At 39.4% G+C, this 21,313-nt stretch overlaps 2 protein-coding genes across 2 annotated transcripts in view; one reads left to right on the forward strand and one right to left on the reverse strand.

The window, feature by feature from the left end:
- Window positions 1-493: 493 nt before the first annotated feature.
- Window positions 494-13,464, forward strand: tgfb3 (transforming growth factor, beta 3). The gene is made up of 7 exons (XM_027023738.3): window positions 494-1,270; window positions 6,399-6,559; window positions 8,575-8,704; window positions 9,463-9,570; window positions 10,527-10,674; window positions 11,642-11,795; window positions 12,046-13,464. Exons 1-7 carry the CDS (start codon window positions 925-927, stop codon window positions 12,202-12,204), a joined length of 1,206 nt encoding a protein of 401 aa, XP_026879539.2. The 5' UTR covers window positions 494-924; the 3' UTR covers window positions 12,205-13,464.
- Window positions 13,465-14,178: 714 nt separating this feature from the next.
- Window positions 14,179-21,313, reverse strand: part of ttll5 (tubulin tyrosine ligase-like family, member 5) — a 58,987-nt gene continuing 51,852 nt past the window's right edge. Inside the window, exons 32-33 of the mRNA XM_081722342.1 lie at window positions 16,204-16,286; window positions 14,179-15,927 (exon numbers count right to left, since the gene is read on the reverse strand). Coding sequence (XP_081578468.1) covers window positions 16,241-16,286 — 46 coding nt within the window. The 3' untranslated portion in view covers window positions 14,179-15,927; window positions 16,204-16,240. The remainder of the gene's footprint in view (window positions 15,928-16,203; window positions 16,287-21,313) is intronic.

Below are 21,313 nucleotides of genomic sequence, written 5' to 3' on the forward strand. Positions count from 1 at the left end.
TTAAAGAGATTGCGGTGTACAGATTCAGTACACAGTCCCATCTATCTTTTACACTGCGATATATTTAATATATAACAGAGAAATATTTAATAATTTAATAATCAAATTTTACTTGTTTATTTTAAAAGTCCACTAGAGGGAGCGCATGGATTTATGATGGTGGTGAAGGGGGGAGGGGGGGTGCGCGCGCGCGCGCAAGCGTGTGTGTGTGTGTGTGTGTGTGTGTGTGTGTGTGTGTGTGTGTGTGTGTGTGTGTGTGAAAGAAAGGGGGGGGGGGGGTGTTCTGTACGCGAGGAGTTGACATTCGATGTTTTTCAGTTCAATTCCGGTCACCATTTTTTCACTTAATTGTTGAAATAATACGAGTTTTGCAAACCATTAACCAGGCAATGGGAAATAACATACTCACTTGAATGCGCTGGTCCCGCCTACGTACTCCAAACGTCACGAACATCCGTCACTATAAAAACCAGTTAGAGCGAAACGGGTTCGTTGGGTCCGTAACTCTTGATCGAAGCGAAGAAGCAAGGAAAGTCGAAAGGGAACGAGAGGAAAAGTCGATAACAGAAGCTGAATTAAGGGAATACACTGATGGGACAGCAAGACTTTGAAAATAAACACTTAGTATAACAATTATGATGCTTTAGCTATGTTATGGAATTATATTGGAATGAGTTTTTGGAGTGCAATGCGTGGCAACTTTTTTTAAGTTTACAGGATGGAATCTCAAGGAGAATACTCCCTCACAACTTGAACGACACACGATTGAGAGGATAACCTGGAATTTACTTTCATAGATTTTATCTATTTTTGACATTTTTTAGTGTATTTAAATTTTTTTTTTTTTTTTTTGCCTTAACTATAGCTCACCTTAAGTGAACTGGAACTCTCTTAGCTGTTTGACAAGTGAGAATATACACAATCATGCATCTGGGTAGAGCACTTTTGTTTTTCCTTCTTTTAAACAGCGTGACCACGATTTTCTCTCTATCTACTTGCACCACTGTGGACATTGACCACATAAAGAAAAAGAGAGTGGAAGCAATTCGAGGACAAATTCTTAGCAAATTGCGACTGACTAGTCCGCCACAAGCACTTAGTCCCGGTCAGGTACCTTATCAGGTGTTAGCGCTCTATAACAGTACTAAAGAACTGATAGAGGAGTTAGGGCGAGACCGGCAGCAAAGCTGTGGACAAGATAACACGGAGACTGAATACTACGCAAAAGAAATACACAAATTCAACATGATTCAGGGACCACCTGAAAATAGTAAGTACCCATGCCTATTTATTCTCTTGATTTGATTTGAGGGAATGCAACAGTCCAACGTCTTTTAGTTCCTTAGCTGTAAAACCTTATAATATCAAGGTGTTTTGTTTAGATAACGTATCGCATAATGTTTTGACAACAGATGTTTTTGCAACTTGTAACTAAGCGTAGGCGCAACAAATTTGGTGCGTAATTTTGTCATTTGATCACGGCTGGCAACACAGCGCCTAAGGTAATTTCATTTAGGCTGCGGTAATTTGCCATGGAAACTGATATATGAAGATGGCGTTAAAATAAGGGTTCGGTGTGGCAGCACACAATCGTAGATCTTTACAGATAGAGGGGACAAAAGTTCCACGAATCCCTACGAGTATTCGCCGTGTTAACACTTAAGGGACATAATATGTTCTTTAGACTATTCATTCCAGACCACGGCAAGAGGCTCTAGATTGAGCCAAATTGGCGTGTACGTAACATACCTTTAGTAGATTGAGCTGTATCATTTCCGTAGGTAACCTAAATTCAATCCATTTTAGCGCGTTCACCTGAACTTTAGTGGAAAGCGTTCCACTTGAATTAACAGTGTAATGTAGGGTAAGTCTGTCCTTGTGGTTCAATACAAGATCAGACAGGTCCGAGATTTTGTCAATTGTATGCTGTCAAGTGGACAAGCAATGTCAATAAACTGGGAAAACAAATGGCATGGCATCCTCGTTTGGCACTGAGCGTTGTTCCTTCTTCCTAACGGGACTGCTGGCCGTGGTACCGCTGTCACCTCCCTTCTTCAGCGCAGTTTGAGACTTGAGAATGATATGATTGAACTCTGTGTTTTGACGGTGTTGAATCGTAACTCAGTAGTGTGAGTGCGCCAGTCCGTTCCACTGAGCTAACGACCAGACTGTCTCAGGAAGGCATGGAATCATTTTAAAGATGCTTTCTTACTGTCCATGGAACAAGTCGTCAGTGTTTCCCATGTCGTGCTTGACCGACGCCATAACTGCGTTTTATGTAAATAATTGTTTTACTGTTTTTCTAGAACCGTGTATTAATATTACTGTTTTATAGTTGCCTTTTAAGTTTTACACAACGTTGTAAAATGATGCTTTGAAAAGAGCATATGCATTATCTTGTCAAGTAGAACCACTCTTGATTAATAATACACGTTTAACAACCCATTCATTGCCGTTAAGTCTCAAGAGACTTTTTGGAAAGTGAAAGAATTGGAAGTTGGCCTTTAGTGATGGCAGCAGGTCATTGCATCATGTAAGTTTTTTCCCAAATCAACAGGTGTTTTATGCTAGAGAGACACTGAACAGACCGTCCTTTGGCTCGCAAACAAGCTCATGTGCCAAATGTGGATTTCAGGTCAACTAAAGTGCTTCTGACACTCAAAATATACACTTCCTCAGCTACTTTAGCTGCCATACCAAATAAATGGCTTACTTGTTGCCTTGCCATTACAAAAATCAACAGCTTTGGTTATCAAGATACTTCTCCTACAGCTTTTATTGCCAAGTTATGCAGTCTGCACATAAGATGTAGGGGAAAGTAATGGATTTGTACCCTCATCAGTAATGCCAGAGTTGAATCAATAATTTACTTTTGCCATTGTGTAATTTGGACATTCAGTGGACCTGCTTTGCTATCAAATCTGGATGATGTCATCATGGGGATACTGTAATGTATATTTACTGTCAGCTTAGATTGTAACAAAACTAATGACTGTTGCATGCATTGTATTTTGTTTGCAATGTATGGGATTAATAGAGCTCTGGTCAAAGGGGATTGTTTTGGCATTTATCCACTTGGAGACTTTAACATATTATGTTTCTATCCACTACTTAACATGTGCTCTAACTTCAATTTCCCCTCCTTTGTATGTTCCCAAAAAGAGTGAATCAAAATCATTTAAAAGCATTTTCAAAACACCAGGATTGTTTACCCATTGGGTAGACCTGAATTTGGTGGCAAATACAGACGGTTTGAGTATTATACCTGAGTATTCTCTCCATTCTGCATATTTAGCTTTGCTTTAGTAAACCAATTTTTGACTTCTGTGGCACATACTAAAAACACCAATTTTTTCAGACTAGAATGGATGGAAAATACAATCCAACAGATTTTACCAGCAGTGAAGTCAAGAAGCTGTTACATGTGACCTTGTATTAAGTGAGTGTTATATTGATTGGGTTAAAGGATGGTAGCCTGCTCCTGGGGATGGTTAATAGCGTATGGCATTAGGTAATCAGTGGCTGAGCAGGGAGGGAGGGGAGGTTGTGGGCTGGAGCTACAGACAGCACTGCTTCTGATATATGGAATAGTAAGAAGGTGATGTAATTTCCAAGCAAAACAGAGACCAAAATTTCAGGCCAATACTGGAGGGCCAGAGTCCTCCCCCTAACTCTACACACACACACACACACACACACACACACACACACACACACACACACACACACAGATTTTTTCCTCCTCTTCATCCCTGATCAAGTGGAAAAAAGTCTAACTTCTGCAGCAAGCCTTACTGCATTATCTCATCTAAGCATAGTCAGCCTACAAGGCTCTGTGTGTTTGTGTGTGTGTATGTGTGTGTGTGTGTTTGTATGTGTATGTGTCTGTCATGATTCAAGAACTCCCTTGGTGTGCAAAGAAACACAAGGGCACTGTGTTGTAGTGGTGCTTACTCTAAGACTTTAAATAGTCCAAGGAGTCATTCAATCAAATGGTCACTTAACATAGGTCAACAGCAAAGAGACCTGCAAGGAAATGCCCTTGAATTATTTACCGAGTGGCCCAATTTCAACTGTAAGTGGAACAATTTGTAAGTAGACAAAAACAGTTCATAGGTGGTACATGCCCCCCCACCCCCACCCCCAATAAATTATGTAATGACCTTTGAACCAGAATGACAACAATAATTCTAGTTATTTAAAACATTTATTTCTAAAAAATAAGGACATATCAAACTAATATTTGATTGGTGAGAATTATAGAAAACCACTGGGGTGATAGATAAATAACTGGGCTACTCTGATAACATGATTGAATTTATTTATGCTCCCAGCCTTGATTCTGGTTAAATGCAGCTGAAACTGTTTCTTAGCTGCTGGCTGCTACATGGCCGCCAGTGTTCCTTAGTTCCATTTCCTGTGTTTACCTCCAGTCTCTGACATCTCCAACAGTCCTCTGGGCAATGTGGCTGCCCTGAGAGTGCAGACTGCTTTTTCAGAAGTTTCTGTGTGATGTCACCTGTCAGGAAGAGGACCATGCATGGAGGTACATCCCAGACACAGGAAGAGAGGGCTGAAGTCGTTGGTCCTGCAGTGTCTAAGACAGTATCTAAGACAGGACCTATATGGGATGAGTAAGATGGAGGACTGTGACTGTGTGTTTTTATGCATGATTTCACTCAGCACAGCAAAAGTGAGTTTTTATACTTATATACCCTGTTTAATCAATACAATCATACTAACTGTGGCATAGTACAAGCATGTTATTAAAAAAAAACAAAACCTTTGCTATGAACAAACCTTTATAGCACAAATTAAAGACTACTGTATTGGTAGTCATATATATGTATGTATGTAATCAGTACATATGTGTAATCAATATTGCTGACATTACACCAAACTACTCTCAATGAGACTTTGGCAGTTTTGCATTGCATATACTGTATTTTTTGTCTGGATCCAAAAAAGGATGCACTGACCTGAAAGGTTGATGTCAGACACAAGCTGATGTGACCTTTACGGCACTAGCCTTTAACTCAAATCTGGCAGGGAGATTTGTGAAATAGAATTCTGCATTTCATCCAATTATGCCAGCAATCCCCCACACTCACAGCCATGGAACAAATGACCCAAAGACTAAAGCCTTGGCAAAAATAGGCCATAATGTGAAATCCACCTTAAACCATTGCAATGGGAAAAATGAGGTCATCCAAAAAGAAACTAAGACTTGATTAGAATTTCAAATCTCCTCTCAAAGTGGGGCTTTCCACCTACAGCAAGAAGACTAGAGAGGGGGAAACAGAGGAAGAGAGTTAAAGACACAAGTGCAGAACAAGTCTTTGTAGCTTCTCGGACTCTGTGGAAAGTTACAGTGGATTTTGAGTGAACTTTAAAAAAGGTTGCTTGGAAAGAGGATATGGAAAAGCAGTTATTAGTCTATGTGCCAAATCTGTAAACAGGTAGTAAAGATCAAACACATTTAAATATTTATGAAAAAAGGCTGAGTCTGTTTCTGCTGACTAGCTATTAAACATAACTATCAAGTTAGCATATGGTTCTCTGAAGATTCTGTGTCCCTGCTAACCACAAAGGTGTCCAAATAGTTGATGACTTGGCTGTACACTGATATTTCCCTTTGGTTTACAGAATATTATCCAAATGCTTGTTTTGTTCCATATTACATGTATTCAGCCTATTAAAGAAAAAACACATTAAGTGGTGTTAGGGTCCATAAAGAAAAGAATCTGCTTAACCAGAGTGCGTTAGCAAGAGGCACACACTCAAGTCTGTCTACATCTGCACTGCTCGTCAGTCCAACTGGCATCATCTATTTGTTACATAAATACAGCCCAGCAAATTTCTCATGCCATCCAACTTAGGATTTCATGGATTGCTAATGCACTGTGGACTGTCATCAACATGCTTTGCTCTTAGAAGTCATTTAAAGTACTTTTACACAATAGAGTGAAATTCAATCTATGATCTGAGTGAACCCTGTGTGTTGTTTTTGCATCTGTTCAAAGGCATATTCCTCTGTCTTTGGTTTAGTATAAGAACCAGCAGTTAGTATTTGGAAGTTCCCAGTTCTGAGACACCTGTTCTTCAGTAGAGCGGCTGTGAAGAACCACACAATGGTATCCCAGGCTTGTTGCGCCTGGTTCACCAACCTAAGTTGGGACATTTGGTTTTCATTTCATGACTTCAACTTGTTGCTAACTTTTCCTCCGTAAAGCACAAACAGATGGGACATGGCCCTGGCTCTGCACTCTCCCTGAGCGAATAATCACTTTCATTCACATCTGAGGGAGATGGAGATCTGAGAATGAAAACGGAATATGGGCAGTGATGCTCCATTAAAGTAGACTTGGAGAGATTGACTTTTGCTCATTGCCTTATAGATGACCTGCCCAACTGTGCCAAGATAACGTCTAAAGTATTCCGCTTCAATGTCTCGTCTATGGAGAAGAATTCCACCAACCTGTTCCGGGCAGAATTTCGTGCTCTGCGGGTGCCAAACTCCGGTGCTAACAGGAATGAACAGCGTATTGAGCTCTATCAGGTGAGTGGGCTCATCCATTCTCAAAGATTTTGATGTTAAATACAGAGTGGGCTGTGTATCATCATAAACCCAATAGTTTAGTTTCTATTTCAAACACTGATAGACAGTGAAGTGTCAACGGCAGTCCCTGAAATATGTTTTTATTCTTACTATAGCTCACAACAAGTACAGCTTTTTAGGAATGATTTCTCATAACACACTTTCTCATAATTCTTTGGACTACACCTATGTGAGGAACCAGTGTGAAGAGGAATTTGCCCTGCTGATCTTACATATTAGCATATTGAACATTATTTGGCATATAATTTTCCAACATATTTTTGGCATTTGTATATGGATGCCTCTCGCAAATAGCTTGCAATCACAACCCCTAAGATTACAATCACAAACCACATCTGAGAAAGTACTATGTGCTCCATCATAAGCAGAATAGATCTTCCTTAATGAAAGGGAAGGAACACCTCTTCTAATTACTAAAATGTCATGACCTAAAACTGTAAACTATGAAAAGTAGACATCACACTGAATCCCAGGCCAGCTGTTTCTTTGTGCTAGACCTTATTATATATCATCATGGATCTGTATATGGGACCAAAAAGATACTGAATACTGAATTTATATCAAGTCCCCTAACTCTCCCTAACTCATGCTTTTCCATTTTTTAAGGCACTGATCTTTATTCCAGGTGGTGAATGGATTACACAGAAGTGCATTTGCACAATTTAAGTGAACAAAGGAAGTATTCTGAGAAAGCCTGACTAAAGCTTGCTTTTTGCCACTGTCATAGCCAGAGCTCTGTAATGTAATACATCAGTGAAGGTGAGAGTTTTAGGAGATATTTTGTGTGTAGGGTTATATATATATATATATATATATATATATATATATATATATATATATATATATATATATATATACACACACACACACACACACACACACATACATGCATACACACACACACACACACACACACACACACACACTATGTGCATACATATATACTTACAGTGTATGCATGAGGTGAGGGGGGATTTTCAGTCGGTTTCCTCATTAATCTCCCATGAGAGGCTGGGAGCCATGATCAGGTTCCAGTCTTTCCTGCCAGGGAGACGTACGTCTCCGGCCCCTGCATACCACTTCGCCTCTCCACCAGGGCCTGGCCAAGGGGCAGGCCGAGCCTGACAGGCCCACAGATGGTTTCCAGGAGCTCTCAAGGAGATAGAGGCAGGGTCAGCCACTGGAAGGAGGGGGTGAAGGGAGAGGGAGGCCGATGCACCAGGGGTTTTGCCCACCCTTCCGCCCGAATCTGATTGGCAGGAGCTGGACCTGTAGGATATGCTACCTGTCCCTATTCTCACCTTGAGTCACAAAGGAAGTTAAAGTAAGTTCTGATGGTGCTCTGAAACCTAGTTATTCCAACCTAATTTTGATGGGTCAAATAGAGACTGAAAGAAGAAGACAGAAAGAAGACATTGTTGTACTGGCTATGGAATTACATACACCTTTGAGCTACTTCAAGGCCTCTTGAGTAAGGCCTGGTATCAAGGTGTTTGGAGTGACATTTAGAAGTAGCTTAATTACTTCTTGTATTCAAACAGGCTTGAGTGTAAACCTGGGATGCATGCACTAACAAGCAATATGGGGATATTTCACACACTGGGAGGGAGTCACATTTTCCATGAGGGAAAGCGCAGAATGCATTGGCCTTGGGCATCCTTGAGAGTCTGGCTCAGGCAGTGCTGGCAGGGCCAGTGTCTGGAGCTTGTGTGTGTATGTGTATCTCTGTGTCTCTGTGTGTGATACTGTACAGTAGCGTATTACACAACTACTCATTCTGACAATAAAATATTTTATTTTGCTGATGAAAGGCTGTAAAAACAATGTCAGGAACAATTTGGATTTGTAAGTGTGGATTAATCCAAGTTCTGACTTGACCTTTACATAAACTCCGCCCCCTCGCCCCCAGCCCCCCAGCCCCCCAACGTCTGTTACGTTGTGTGTTTGATTATCAGATACTACGGCCTGATGAGCACATTGCAAAGCAGCGGTATATTGGAGGAAAGAATGTCCTGACCAAGGGGACATCTGAGTGGGTCTCCTTTGATGTCACAGAGACAGTGAGAGAGTGGCTTTTGCACAGAGGTGAGTAAATAGGAAATATTTCAAGATGTATAACTTATTATCCTTGGTTTAGAAACTTGTCATAAGATGTTCATGTATATTCATAACATTGATAAACGGTGAAGCATTTGATTAAATATTTTCAGTCAGGCTATCTAAAAAAAAAATTTAATATTAAAGGAATGGGAATGGGTTTCAGACTCAGCTGGTATTACATCTCCATTTCGTTTTATCTAAAGGGCCAGTACAGCATTTGAAAATGCCCACAAAAATACCCTCAGCATGGAGCTCTTCCTATGATTCCTATGAATCCCATATAGTCTATAAGCCATAAAAAAGGCTTGCTAGTTTCTGAGGACTCTTTCCAAGGCAAATAGCTTGAACATAGATATTATAAACCACCCACACTGAGTTGCATTTTTCTATAAAAAATATGGAACCATACAGAAAACAGTTCAGAAAATTGATCTGTTGGACAGTAAAACAACACTTGTCCCAAACGTAGCTGGAGAGGAATAGCTGGAATTAAATTATTTAAATCATTAAAAAAATAGTTTCAGGAGGTAACAAATAACTTTGTTTTAATATGAAAACACTTCTGACAGACTTTAGACTCTTTGGTCAACACTATGCATGCCTTATGTGCAGAGAGCTTATTCTTTATGATTTACAATTATTTGACTATAACCCTAAGGTCAGAATCTTTGCATGATAAATCACAAACAACAGAACTACTATAAACTCCATTCACAGTTTTGTGCTCCATATATGTTCTACAGAAACTAACCTTGGCCTGGAGATCAGTGTGCACTGTCCCTGTCACACCTTTAACCCAAATGGTGACATCATTGAGAACAAAAACGAGGTCCTGGAAGTCAAATTCAAAGGTGAGATGCACTGGAGCAAGGAGTTTGTTTGAGGGTGTGGAAGCACCATACCTACATGCACCACTGCATCAGTCCAAAAGCAGCTCTGGATTTTTGTTGTTGTTACACAAATCACTTTGCAATATTTATTTTTGGCAAATTGATCCAGATACCTTAGCATAACTTAAATGAACTCGTTTAGCAGCATAAAATGGATATGACCACTTTTGCCATAGCTAGATGCTCATGATTCTTGGGTAATTAGCAAAAGGCTTTATCTCTAGATCAGTTAGATATTGCATCAAATATTACTTCACTGTTTTTTGCATCAATGCCAAATTGGACAACAAAATGTTTGCACCACCATGGTTTGGATATTATTCAGCTATTTCTTATATGTCTTATATAGCTAATATATCTTACATAGCTATTTATCTTTTCTCATTTCGTTGAAGTTTCAGTTATGCCTTTTTGTCACCTTCATCTCTGTTTTCTTCTACCAATTTTATCTGGGATAACATAAATGCCTTCTGAAGTTCCATCCAACACATATGGGTCTCAGTTGTAGCTGGAGATAATACTCAAGAGAAAGACAGAGATTGCAAGCTCGATCATGGGAACACAGTCGAGTCTGGAATCTCACTTAGTGCTGGGGGCCACGGGGTCTGAGTGTTTTGGGAATGCTCCGCACTCCATCAACAGTCTCCGCTGCGAAGAATGTGCGGCTGCCACGGGCGCTCAGACTCTTGGCCCTAAATTAAAGAGGGGCGTCCACTGGCGACGCCTCTCCCGGGACCTGAGCTGATTTTTCTATCAGGGGCCGATTGGATGAGCAGACGGCCGAGAGGGGGTGGGCGGAGGGGCTGACTCTGCCGGAATGAGATGCAGAGGCTGTGGCCAGCATGAGGCTGACTCTGGTCAGAGTTCACCATGCCCCTCAAAACCTCCTCACCCTCTGAGCTCTGTCTGGTGCACAGGTATGGACGTGGACAATGACAACAGCGGGAATCTAAAGGAGAAGGAGCAGCCCCACCTCATCCTAATGATGCTGCCTCCTCACCGGCTGGACGTGCCACCCATATCCCGGCGGCGCAAACGGGCGCTGGACACCAACTACTGCTTCTCGTGAGAGCCTGCTCCTGTTCTCTCAACATACTTGGTAGTGACCCTGAAGGGCTGAAGTGATGAATACATATACTTGGTAGTGACCCTGAAGGGCTGAAGTGATTAATACATATTGGTCTTGTTGATTAAGCACATGTGGATAATGATGGTAGTCATTTTGTCATGAATAAAAAAATTGATTTGTGTTTTCTTTCACTTGGCATGCCAAGGAACATATGTATCAACAATATTGGGGTGGGGCCAAAATACAATGTTATAAATTAAATCGCTTAATAATAACAATAGATTTCATTAACAGTAGGCTCTGGTTGCCAAGTAGCATAAATGTTTTAATGCTTTTCAATTCAATTAATGTGTGCAGTTGTGTGTGTGTGTGTATATCAATTACATTGCAGAATCAGAAACAGAACTGATTCATTGCAAGCATATTTCACCGTTTATGTTTTCCAGTCCTATTCAGGCCACATTCCAAATAGTATGAACACACCGTCTATATCTAAAGAGACTGCATGACTAAACCTTTTAATTGGCTTCTGACAGCTTTAAGTGTGGAGGAAGAATCAGCATGTTGGGATCTGTTCTTGCATTTGAATAGGAGGGGGCTCATCTGCGTAGCATACTGGCTCCTCAGACCACGGATCCCTCGGTTTACCTCACTGAAAGCATTAGACGCCTGGGCTCAGTCCAGGAGGGGAAAAAAATGACACACCTCACAGTGGAATTTGTGAGCCTCCAAAGACACAGCCTGAGCTGTTTATAAGGCAGTGCAGAATGAAAATAGAAGGCTTAAAAATGTCAAGTAAGAATTGGCTCCATTGCTTCATTGAGACTATGGAAATGTCTTTGAATGAATGAATCAGCTGTGCCAAAAAAGCAGAGTACCGGAATTAAGAGGTTTACAGAGCGAGGAGGCTGTGGACCGGTTGATCATCCTCTCTCTGTCTGTCTGTCTGTCTCTCTAATGCAGTAATTATGAAGAGAACTGCTGTGTTCGCCGACTCTACATTGATTTCCGCCAGGACCTGGGCTGGAGATGGATCCATGAGCCTAAAGGATACCATGCGAACTTCTGCTCTGGACCCTGCCCATACCTGCGTAGTGCTGACACTACACACAGCACGGTGAGCCCATGGCTTTTTGATTATTTGCTCTTAGCAGGAAGGTCCATCTGGAACTGAGGCCTCATTTACAGCAAGGCCTTTCAACAGCAACAAAAACAAGCACACAAAGCCATAAAGGGCTACCCTCATTCTATATTTCCAACACTTAACATTCCTACAAAAATGGCATGTCAAAAAGCAGGCATAAGGCTCTTCTGTGTGCAGAATTTAACCAAGATTAATTAATAGCAATTCTTGCTTTCTCCCATAGCTGCTGAGCCTGTACAACACTCTGAACCCAGAGGCATCAGCTTCGCCCTGCTGTGTGCCACAGGACCTAGAGCCTCTAACCATCCTCTACTACGTGGGACGAACCCCTAAAGTGGAGCAGCTCTCCAACATGATCGTCAAATCTTGCAAATGCAGCTGAGGGTCTTGGCACCAGTGACAGTACTACAGAGGTCTTAATACCTTAGCAAGGGAAAGGAAAGTGAGAGGGGCGAGAACTGGACTTAAAAATACCTCCATACATCCTTCTCACCCACTCTGAGGCCCCGGAGCATGATGCTTCAAAGCAGTACATTGCATATGAGTTTTGTTTCAAGGTGGCTCTGCCACCAAACGCTACTCTACCAACCCTCAGACCTCCACGTAGAACCTTTGAACTGCTTTTACCTTGTTTTTCCTCTTCTTCCCCTGTTGCTTTTTTAGCATTTTGAACTGTCCATGCCTCAATGCAAATGTCTTGGGCATTTCTGAAAATAAAATGACAGTGCTTACTTAGTGACACATGCAAAAGCTGCTTTATCCAGGATGACTCAGCAGCTGTGGTCAGTACACAAAGGAACACTGATAATGCCTACTGGATATATTAAAAACAGACTTAAGGGTTAATAAGAGCACTGCCTGGTTGATGCTAAAGCCACTGGCAGGTTTTTGTTTATATTGTAAAACCTTGATGCACAGGTTTCACCCATGCTGAAAGTTGCACTGTGGTCTTCACAGTACCCTACACTGTTTGTCTATAAGACAGGCTAACAGACACCAATAATAATAAAAATATTATTAATGAAACAAACATGCTGGAAAAATAACATTTCTGAAGAAAAATTGTTCTGTTTTGGTTGTTTACCTCCTGTTATACACCACAGTGAGCTTTTAGGAATATTTGGTCATTAGATGTACACAAAGCAAACAATTCAGTGTAAAATGACATATGACACTACATGAATTTTAAGCTAGATCACAAACTGTATGTTTTTTTTATTGCTATTACTTTTGAAAACACCTTTTTTAAATTAAAAATAGTCTTGGACAAGACTGAATTTGGAGAGTTTCTGCAACAATAATGCAAGGTATTTTCACAAAACTATCACAGATTGGTGTATTGAAAATATAATGTACCTATCTGTCTGGGATCTTTTGAAAACAGGCTTAATTGACATGTGATTTTGATTGCTCTGAGTACTGTATGAGTAAATAGAGTAATCATAGTATTGCTTAGTTATTTCATGTAAGATTCAGAACATTATTATTTATTTGAACTGCATAGAACTCTTTCAAAATATAAGTATGTTTCTTTTATTGTTACTTGTATTTATGCAAGTTGTTACAACTGACTGGCTTAAATGTATGGAATGTATGGAAACAAAGCCTCTGAAGCAATCAGAGTAAATCACCGTGCTTTAAAGACAGTGCTTACTGCTCATACATGCCTATGTAGCAGATTCTTCATAGGCTGGCACATCATTTTCTTGACAAGGGAAAAAAACAACAACAAAACCATCCTTCCTTTTCCAAAAAAGTTTACACCTGTGAACCAGTTGTGAATGGCATTAGCATGCTAGTATCGTGGGTCGCAGCAATAAAACTGAACACACAAGCAGCAGGAAGCAGAACAGACTATTATTATGGCGACATGGACCATGGACTGGCCAGGCTCTCACTGGGTGGGAAGGATGACTTGGGTGTCCCCCTCCCACCGATCATTTTGAAGCACGACTGGTCAATTGCAAGGTTCTTCTATGTCACACATGCAGAATTTGGCAGTTCTTATGAGCGGGTGTCCTTCAGTACTGGCTACGTAGCAGTTCAAACTATGTACACATGCTGTGGCGGAAGCATGCATTTGCCATCATTCTTCTAGGCTGGAAGTCATCATAAAGTGAAAGTGGGTGGGAATTGGGAACTACTGCTGAAAACCTGGAAAGAAATTGCATAAAAATACATTTTAAAGAAATTGGGAAGAAATAAAATATTTAATGCAAAATCAGTTTTCAGCAGACCTGGAACCTTTAAATGTTTTTTTTTCCATTGAAAACCAAAAACTGTGTACAATAACACAATTACTGGTATAATCATGATGCATTTACTAATATAAAAAAGAGGGACATGGGTCTCTAAATAGTTGTAAATTCATTAAAAACTTTTAATAGCACACATAAGATCCCATTATCTCACAGACAATTACAAGTTCCTTCACAGGAGTAAACCAACAGTGAAAATCCAGGGAGTTTTTTTATGTGCACTATTACACTTAACTGCATACCATATGGAAAAAAGATACCACCATATCTTTACCAGTACACCTCAGTGGATTATCAATTAATCAAATAAAAACATTTTGCACTGTAAAAAAAATGTTTAAATATTTGGTCATAAACTCTTAATATTCAATTCCACACGAAGTTTTATTTATCATAAAATAATGTTCAAGTACATGCAGGACAGATACAAAATAAAATAGTTAAATTTAGTTTTAAATTTAAAAGTATATAAAAAAAAAAAATCAAACCCTGACGAAATAAACAGTATCATATCCTCAAATTAGGATATCAGGTTGTGTTTTGCATGCTTCAACAGTAAACCTTGCTTACTAAATCTGACTGAAATCAAGTTACAGCCTAAAATAAAAATGGGAACAGTATTTGATCTAATACTTTTACTTTTTAATAATTTCTGTAAATTTTACCTGGACAACAATGTGCCAAGCAAGCCTAATCAAATATAATACTTTATTAACATACCAGAAGTGATGTGAATGTGCTGATCAAGTACCAAATCAAATCCACTACTGGTTCTAAAACAGGACTCATTAACTGCACCACTAAGGAGTTGTAATTCATAACAACAGGGTTCAGTGACCAAGGGTTATCTGCTTCACTAAGGAGTTGTAACTCCTAACAACAGGGTTCAGCGAGGAAGGATTAACTGCTTTCAAATTAGGATTAATTGATTTCCTCAATTTATCATCCACACAAGTCAACTGAGGTTTATTTAGGGCCTGTTAATGAAGTACATAGATTACAGATGCCATGGGGATTGGGTGCTACTACTAGAACAGAAAATAGAGAAAAAAAAAAAAAAGCACATAAGGTACTCAGAGTCACTGATATACAAGCAGCATGTGGTAACCACATGAGGCACTTTTACAGAGGGTATTATAGTCTTGAATAACAGTTTTACAATATATGTGAATTGCTAATAATTAAATCTAGTTCCATCCCTATTGCCTCCTGGGCATATTTAAAGCTACAATTGCTTACATCAACTTTATATAATGGTTATACAGACATTCATTATTGACGAGGGGATGCTTTCGAATATCTTCAGAGAGCAGAGAAACCTTTTCACCCATTCAAGAGCCAACATATAATGTTTATTTACAAATAATGAAAACAAATGCAGCTTTAAATGCATATGTTGTTTCTTAAACATGGTTTACATAATATAACTGCAAACAATCTGAAGAGCAAGCCCACACTCTCATATATTTGAACATAAAATCTGAAGATGGATATTGCAAAGCCTATAATGTAGAACTTACTTTGCCAGCTCTGTTATATCGTCCAGGCTGAGTACAGTATAGGCAGCAGCTGTTGTTGCCCGTCTGTTCGTCTTTCCATGGCAGCAGTTGTATGGTGAGAATGGGGCTGGTCAACTGCAGTGGCTAGATGGGGAGGAACTGAAGGCCACCAGAAAGTCTTGGGCCATGGAACAGATCCCTGCTCGTGTCATAGCCAGGGATTTCTTACACTGCAGGCTATCCCGTTGCACACCCACATGCTCTCCAAGAAAATAAATAAGGCGGGTTTGATGTCAGACACTGTCTCGAGGGTAACAGCATTCATCAGCTGTTCCACCACTGCAAATACTATAAGGGAAGATATGATTCTCATCAGGGGAGGGGGGCACCAGCATATGGAGCAAGATAACAGTAAGAAAAGATTAGGAAGCACACAACATAGAAATATTTTTGGTAAGCTAACTGCCAAGCTGTATTTTTTGTGAGGTGGTTTACAGGAAGGACATTCTGTTTAAGTGAATTTTCAGTTGCATCAGGTAGAACCTAGTGAAATGTTAGCCTAACCATTTGTACAATGGTTGCTTCTTATGTTATAAGAATGAATGCTAATGGTTGATCTTACACCTTCGGGTAGTCAAGGGAGCAGTCCTTGTGTTATCTGTTATTGGAACCCTGATTCTGGAAGAGTCTGCCAGACACAGACTGACCTAGCAAGAGATAACAACAGAGGATCCTTTTAAGGGACTGATACACATAATGGGATTATTGCAAAGACACAATGACATGCACATATACAGACACAAATTCCACATTCTCAAATTTTCTATTGAAAATGATCATTTGAAATGTAGCTTTCATACTCTTCCTCAAAGTCCTAGAACTGTAATTGGACACCAGCTCAAGTCAATACAAAATGAATCATAACAGTAGTAAGCAATGACAACTAAATAGTAACTAAACAGTAAATGGGAATAATCATTAAGAAATATTAAAAGATACCATAGAACCATCTATAAACTATCAGTCTTTGTGCAAAACACATCCTCAATTATTTATAGTTAAATTGTTAACCACCATCATAGCCAAGATATTATGAAATACAAATTTATTAAACAAAAAGATTGAACGTGTCTACAGATGCTTTCCCTTTCAGTTACATGAATGCAGGCACAGACCACACTACAGGAGTCCTGGTGAATTTCATGTTATTGGGTAAACAGGGTTATGTCAGATAAGAGCAGCAGCAGAAGCCGTAGCTGTCCCTTCCATGTCCTCCCCTCTCCCTGGTCTATCTCCTGGCCCACAGCCAGTCCTACAGGAGAAAAGAAATTCCAAGTGCAATTGAAGCTGCTGTGTTTGTGCTTCCAAACAATATTCTCTTTAATTCCCTTTCTGCAGACTCTGTTTATTTTGGTGCTCTTTTATACCATGAGGCCTTATGGTGCAGAAGAGTGAAAACATCAGGCCCAACATCCAATACAGTGACAGCACTGCTGGAAGCGGCTTTTCCAAGCTCAGCAAGAAGAACAGTGGGGAAAAAAAGAGATAATGGAGAAAATATTTCTCCCTTTTTCATTGTATATTCATCTAATATATATCCCTCAGAAAAGGTATTTATATTCATAGCAAATTCTGTGATTCAAGCATAATAGCAAACAAAGAAAGAAAAAAAAAAAGAATACCACAAGAACAAGAGAAAAGATGAAATACCAAAGTGCAGTGAAAAAATGAGGCCCTGTGTGGTTTTTGGTTTGGAACTGCACTGTGTGCCACTGCCAAAACCAAGCAAAAGGTTGAAAAAGAGGTCTCTGTTTGGTTTTGAATTTTTAGGGGGTACACGGTGAAAGCGCTCAGTGGCCTAAGGATTCTCTTGCAGGTCTAAGGAACACCATGTGCTCTTTCCTTCATGGCAGGGCCACTAATGTTTCTGGTAAGTGTAGGGTTGGCCCTGTTCAAATCTCACACCCCACAGACAGACAATGCTACCATGCCCGATGAAACAAATTTATCTTCTTTCTGTTCATTATACGGATAGTAAATTGGTAATAACAAAAGCAAACAAATTCTGTCCTTTTTAAATTGTGCATTAATAAACATCATACTGGCAGCTAGATTTGATTTGTTAGTGACAAATTTGTTTTGATGAAAGCAAGTGTGTTACCCATCACTGTAATGATTGCTACAAATCACCAGGGTAATCCACTGCAAGTGCTTCAACAGAGAAGGAGATGCTCTGGGCATCCATTTTATGAGCCCAAAGCAGTAATCCCACAAAGAGCCTTCAAATGTGAGTGAAAGTAGAGTGAGTGGCTGCTAATAGAAGGCCTAATGGGAAGAGAGCATAAGGGGGGAAAAAACCCAAGAGGTGGGAACTGGGGATAAAGGTAAACTGACAGAGCAACAGAGGGTGACAAATGCACACTGACAACAGATCACAAAGAATGCTGCCAATATAGACCAGCCTTAAATCCTTCTTATACTCAATCAGAGCAGGTCACTTATCTCAACACAAAGACACAGATGACCTTCCTCACTCTAAAATAACACAGCAACACAATGTTTGGCTGTGCTGTACTTTGTGTTCTTGCCTGTACCTAGTGTCTTCAAACTACCCATTCTCTCTCTGCTCCTACTATTATTCAGGTTCCAAGCCCCTCCCAAGCCCACATCTCTCATATAATGGAAAAATGCATTCATGAAATTCATAAGCAGCTCCCTACAGATTGGGTTGCAGTTATTGTTGAGTTTATAAGTTGTATGTTTAACTAGGCCAAAGTACATACATCGAGAAAAAAAAAAATTGTAATGAAACAAAGACGTTATTGCGCACCAAATTATATCTTAGTTTTTGTGATTTTTGTCATTTTTTTTCTGCATGCTAATAAACTGTTTGTGCACTGCATGATAAATTGCGAGATACATGCATACATACAGTAAAGAAGACGTTTGGGGGAAAAGTCCTGATCAGACAAACAGATGTGCAGCAGCTTAAACTGCTTAATATCACTGTTACTGCAATAAAATCAACAGTTCCTCCAGACCCATGCTCAGGCTCCAAGGTGGAAAGAGTTGTGCAATCCCAGGAAGAGGGGTGTGAGTATGTGTGGGTGTGTGCGCGCATGCTCACACTCGCAGACTCATACGGCATGGAGTAAAGGCAGAAAGCCAATGCTTGCAACAAGGGTGGGGGGGGAATACAGTGTCTATTAAATGAAACAACCCATTTATGAAGAATCATGATTGAAGCACAAAAATATCTGTCTCAGTTCATACTTTGCAACAGCCTTAAATATTCCCAAAAAATAAGGTAAGGATTTTTGGCATCTCACTAATTTAACCTATTTACTGAGAATGCCTGTCAATGCAATATAAATACATATATAAATCTGTCATACAGAAATCATATCATACTAAATACACAGCAACAGCCATTTATATTTATAATAAGGTAGAAAAAAGTTTATGTTTGGTAGCATTTAAAAACTATTTAGATAACTAACTTAGGAAATTAAATATGCATGTGGTGCTCAAGTGCTGCTAGAAATACTGCTTCCAGAAAAGGTGGTGCTAGAAATACAGGAGCATGAAATACTCTGGGCATTCAAATGTATATATATACATACACACACACACACACACACACACACACACACACACACACACACACACACATATATATATATATATATATATATATATATATATATATACATATACATATATACACACACATACATATATATATGTATACATACATATACACACACATACATACATACATACATACATATATATATACATATATATACACACACATACATACATACATACATACATATATATGTATACATACATATACACACACACATATACATATATATATATATGTATACGTGTGTGTGTGTGTATATATATATATATATATATATATATATATATATATATATATATATATATATATATATACACACATACACACACACACACACACACACACATACATGTATGTATGTATGTATGTATGTATATATGTGTGTATGTAAAGTGGCTGGTGAATGCCATTTTTTGGTGAAATTCACTGTATTGAAAGATAAACCACAATCAGCACTGGACTGAGTGACTGATACTGTTGTTATGAAAAGTTTAACATCCAACAGTTGAGAATTACTCAAATGCATCAAATTCACAGTTGGAAGGACAGTATGCTACATAAAAGTGATATATTCATCCAACAGATGTCTCTTTAAGTGGGCGGTTTATTTTGGAGTCTTAATAATCACTTAAACATAAGCTCAGGTCTCATGCTATGTCTGTTATTTACAAAGAATGTGCCTTCTTTGCCATTATGGACTACATTTTGCTTACACTGTTAATACAAAAATGTACTAGATGCTTTAACGCTGTGGTTTAGAGTCCCAGTTCTGGTGCCCCTTAACTTTGACCCAGTTCATAAAGGGCACTGCAGTTAGCTTAGCAGTTGTGTTAGATGAGCAAAAATTCAGTATGAGGTGGTCAGGAGGAGGACTGGGTGCCAGTCCTTTTTAGCACTCATAAGTGTTATGGATTCCAATTGGAAATAGGCCAAGATGGTCAGTTAAATCTAAAGATGTCCTGTTGCCATAGTACCTGATAAAAATAAAAAGCTGCACTGAACAGGATTTATCAATGTAGGAATGGTCACTATGTGCAGCTGCCTGCCTCTGATGCTGGGAGGGTAACCCTCCTTCCTGGGCATAATGTTTCTATAGCGCTCAGGCCAATAAAATGTCACAGGCATGTGATCCAACTGCATGCTCAATTAATCACTCTACGTAAGGCTGAAAATTGGACATCTTAAAATCCATAAAGCAGGACAGAACAAAGTGGCTGGGGGAAAAAAAATTTAAACCAAAAAGGGGGATACAGAGTGTATGACTGCACTCACCTATGGTTCCACATATGGTGTAAAAAACATGTTGTTGACCTGATATTCTGTTGCTGGATGGCGCTTTATATGGGGCAGGCAGGCCTGTTAACAGACAGCCAAAGGTTTAGATGAACTCAAGACATATTTCTAATATGACACATATGTGATACATATAACACATATCTACAAACGTTGCACCCTAACCTCTCCTTTTTTTTTGGGGGGGGGCATATCTGCTTTTGTGTTCTTGAGAATCATGTATACATGATTACAAACAGTGACAATTACTAGTACAATAAACTTGGGGACAACAAACATTACTTGCAGTATTATCGCATAAAACTGTTGTTGTCCTCAGCTATGAACATTATAGGAACAATAAGCACCTTGGCTAAGTAAGGAAACTTTGTTTTCCAGGCCTTTGAAATAGTCTGTTTCTGATTTGTCTGAGGGGTCCAATATACACTTATTCCAGAGCCCAGCCAAGACTCACTAAGAAAAGTTTACTTGATCAGGACTTCTGATCAAAAATGACCAGGCATTCTTTCTCTATAGTAGTAGTTCCCATGTCTTTTGGTCTTGTAATGCAAGGTGTCCTGAGCTATTGAATTGTTAATGTGGGCAGTTATGTGAGTTTTGTCAAACAGTGTGTCAATCAAGGAAATGAAGTGTGAGCTAAAATAGGTAAAGGTTAGCTTTCCTCAGGGACACAAGACACCGAAAATGGCTGCATTGTTTTCTTGAAATAATTTTAATAACCATCACTTTAATGGTCGGGTGGAAAAGACACATAGGTACACTCCAAGCTGGATACAAAATGAAAGGTGT

Source organism: Electrophorus electricus, chromosome 10 (assembly GCF_041902795.1).
Source record: "Electrophorus electricus isolate QZ-2024a chromosome 10, ASM4190279v1, whole genome shotgun sequence".
Taxonomy (NCBI): Eukaryota; Metazoa; Chordata; class Actinopteri; order Gymnotiformes; family Gymnotidae; genus Electrophorus; species Electrophorus electricus.

Excerpts from the sequence above, each read along its gene's own strand:
- tgfb3 (XM_027023738.3), top strand. The coding sequence starts at position 925 with ATGCATCTGGGTAGAGCACTTTTGTTTTTCCTTCTTTTAAACAGCGTG. Across the intron at positions 8,705-9,462 it reads AGAGTGGCTTTTGCACAGAG|AAACTAACCTTGGCCTGGAG; the intron begins GTGAGTAAATAG and ends TATGTTCTACAG. Across the intron at positions 10,675-11,641 it reads GACACCAACTACTGCTTCTC|TAATTATGAAGAGAACTGCT; the intron begins GTGAGAGCCTGC and ends TCTCTAATGCAG.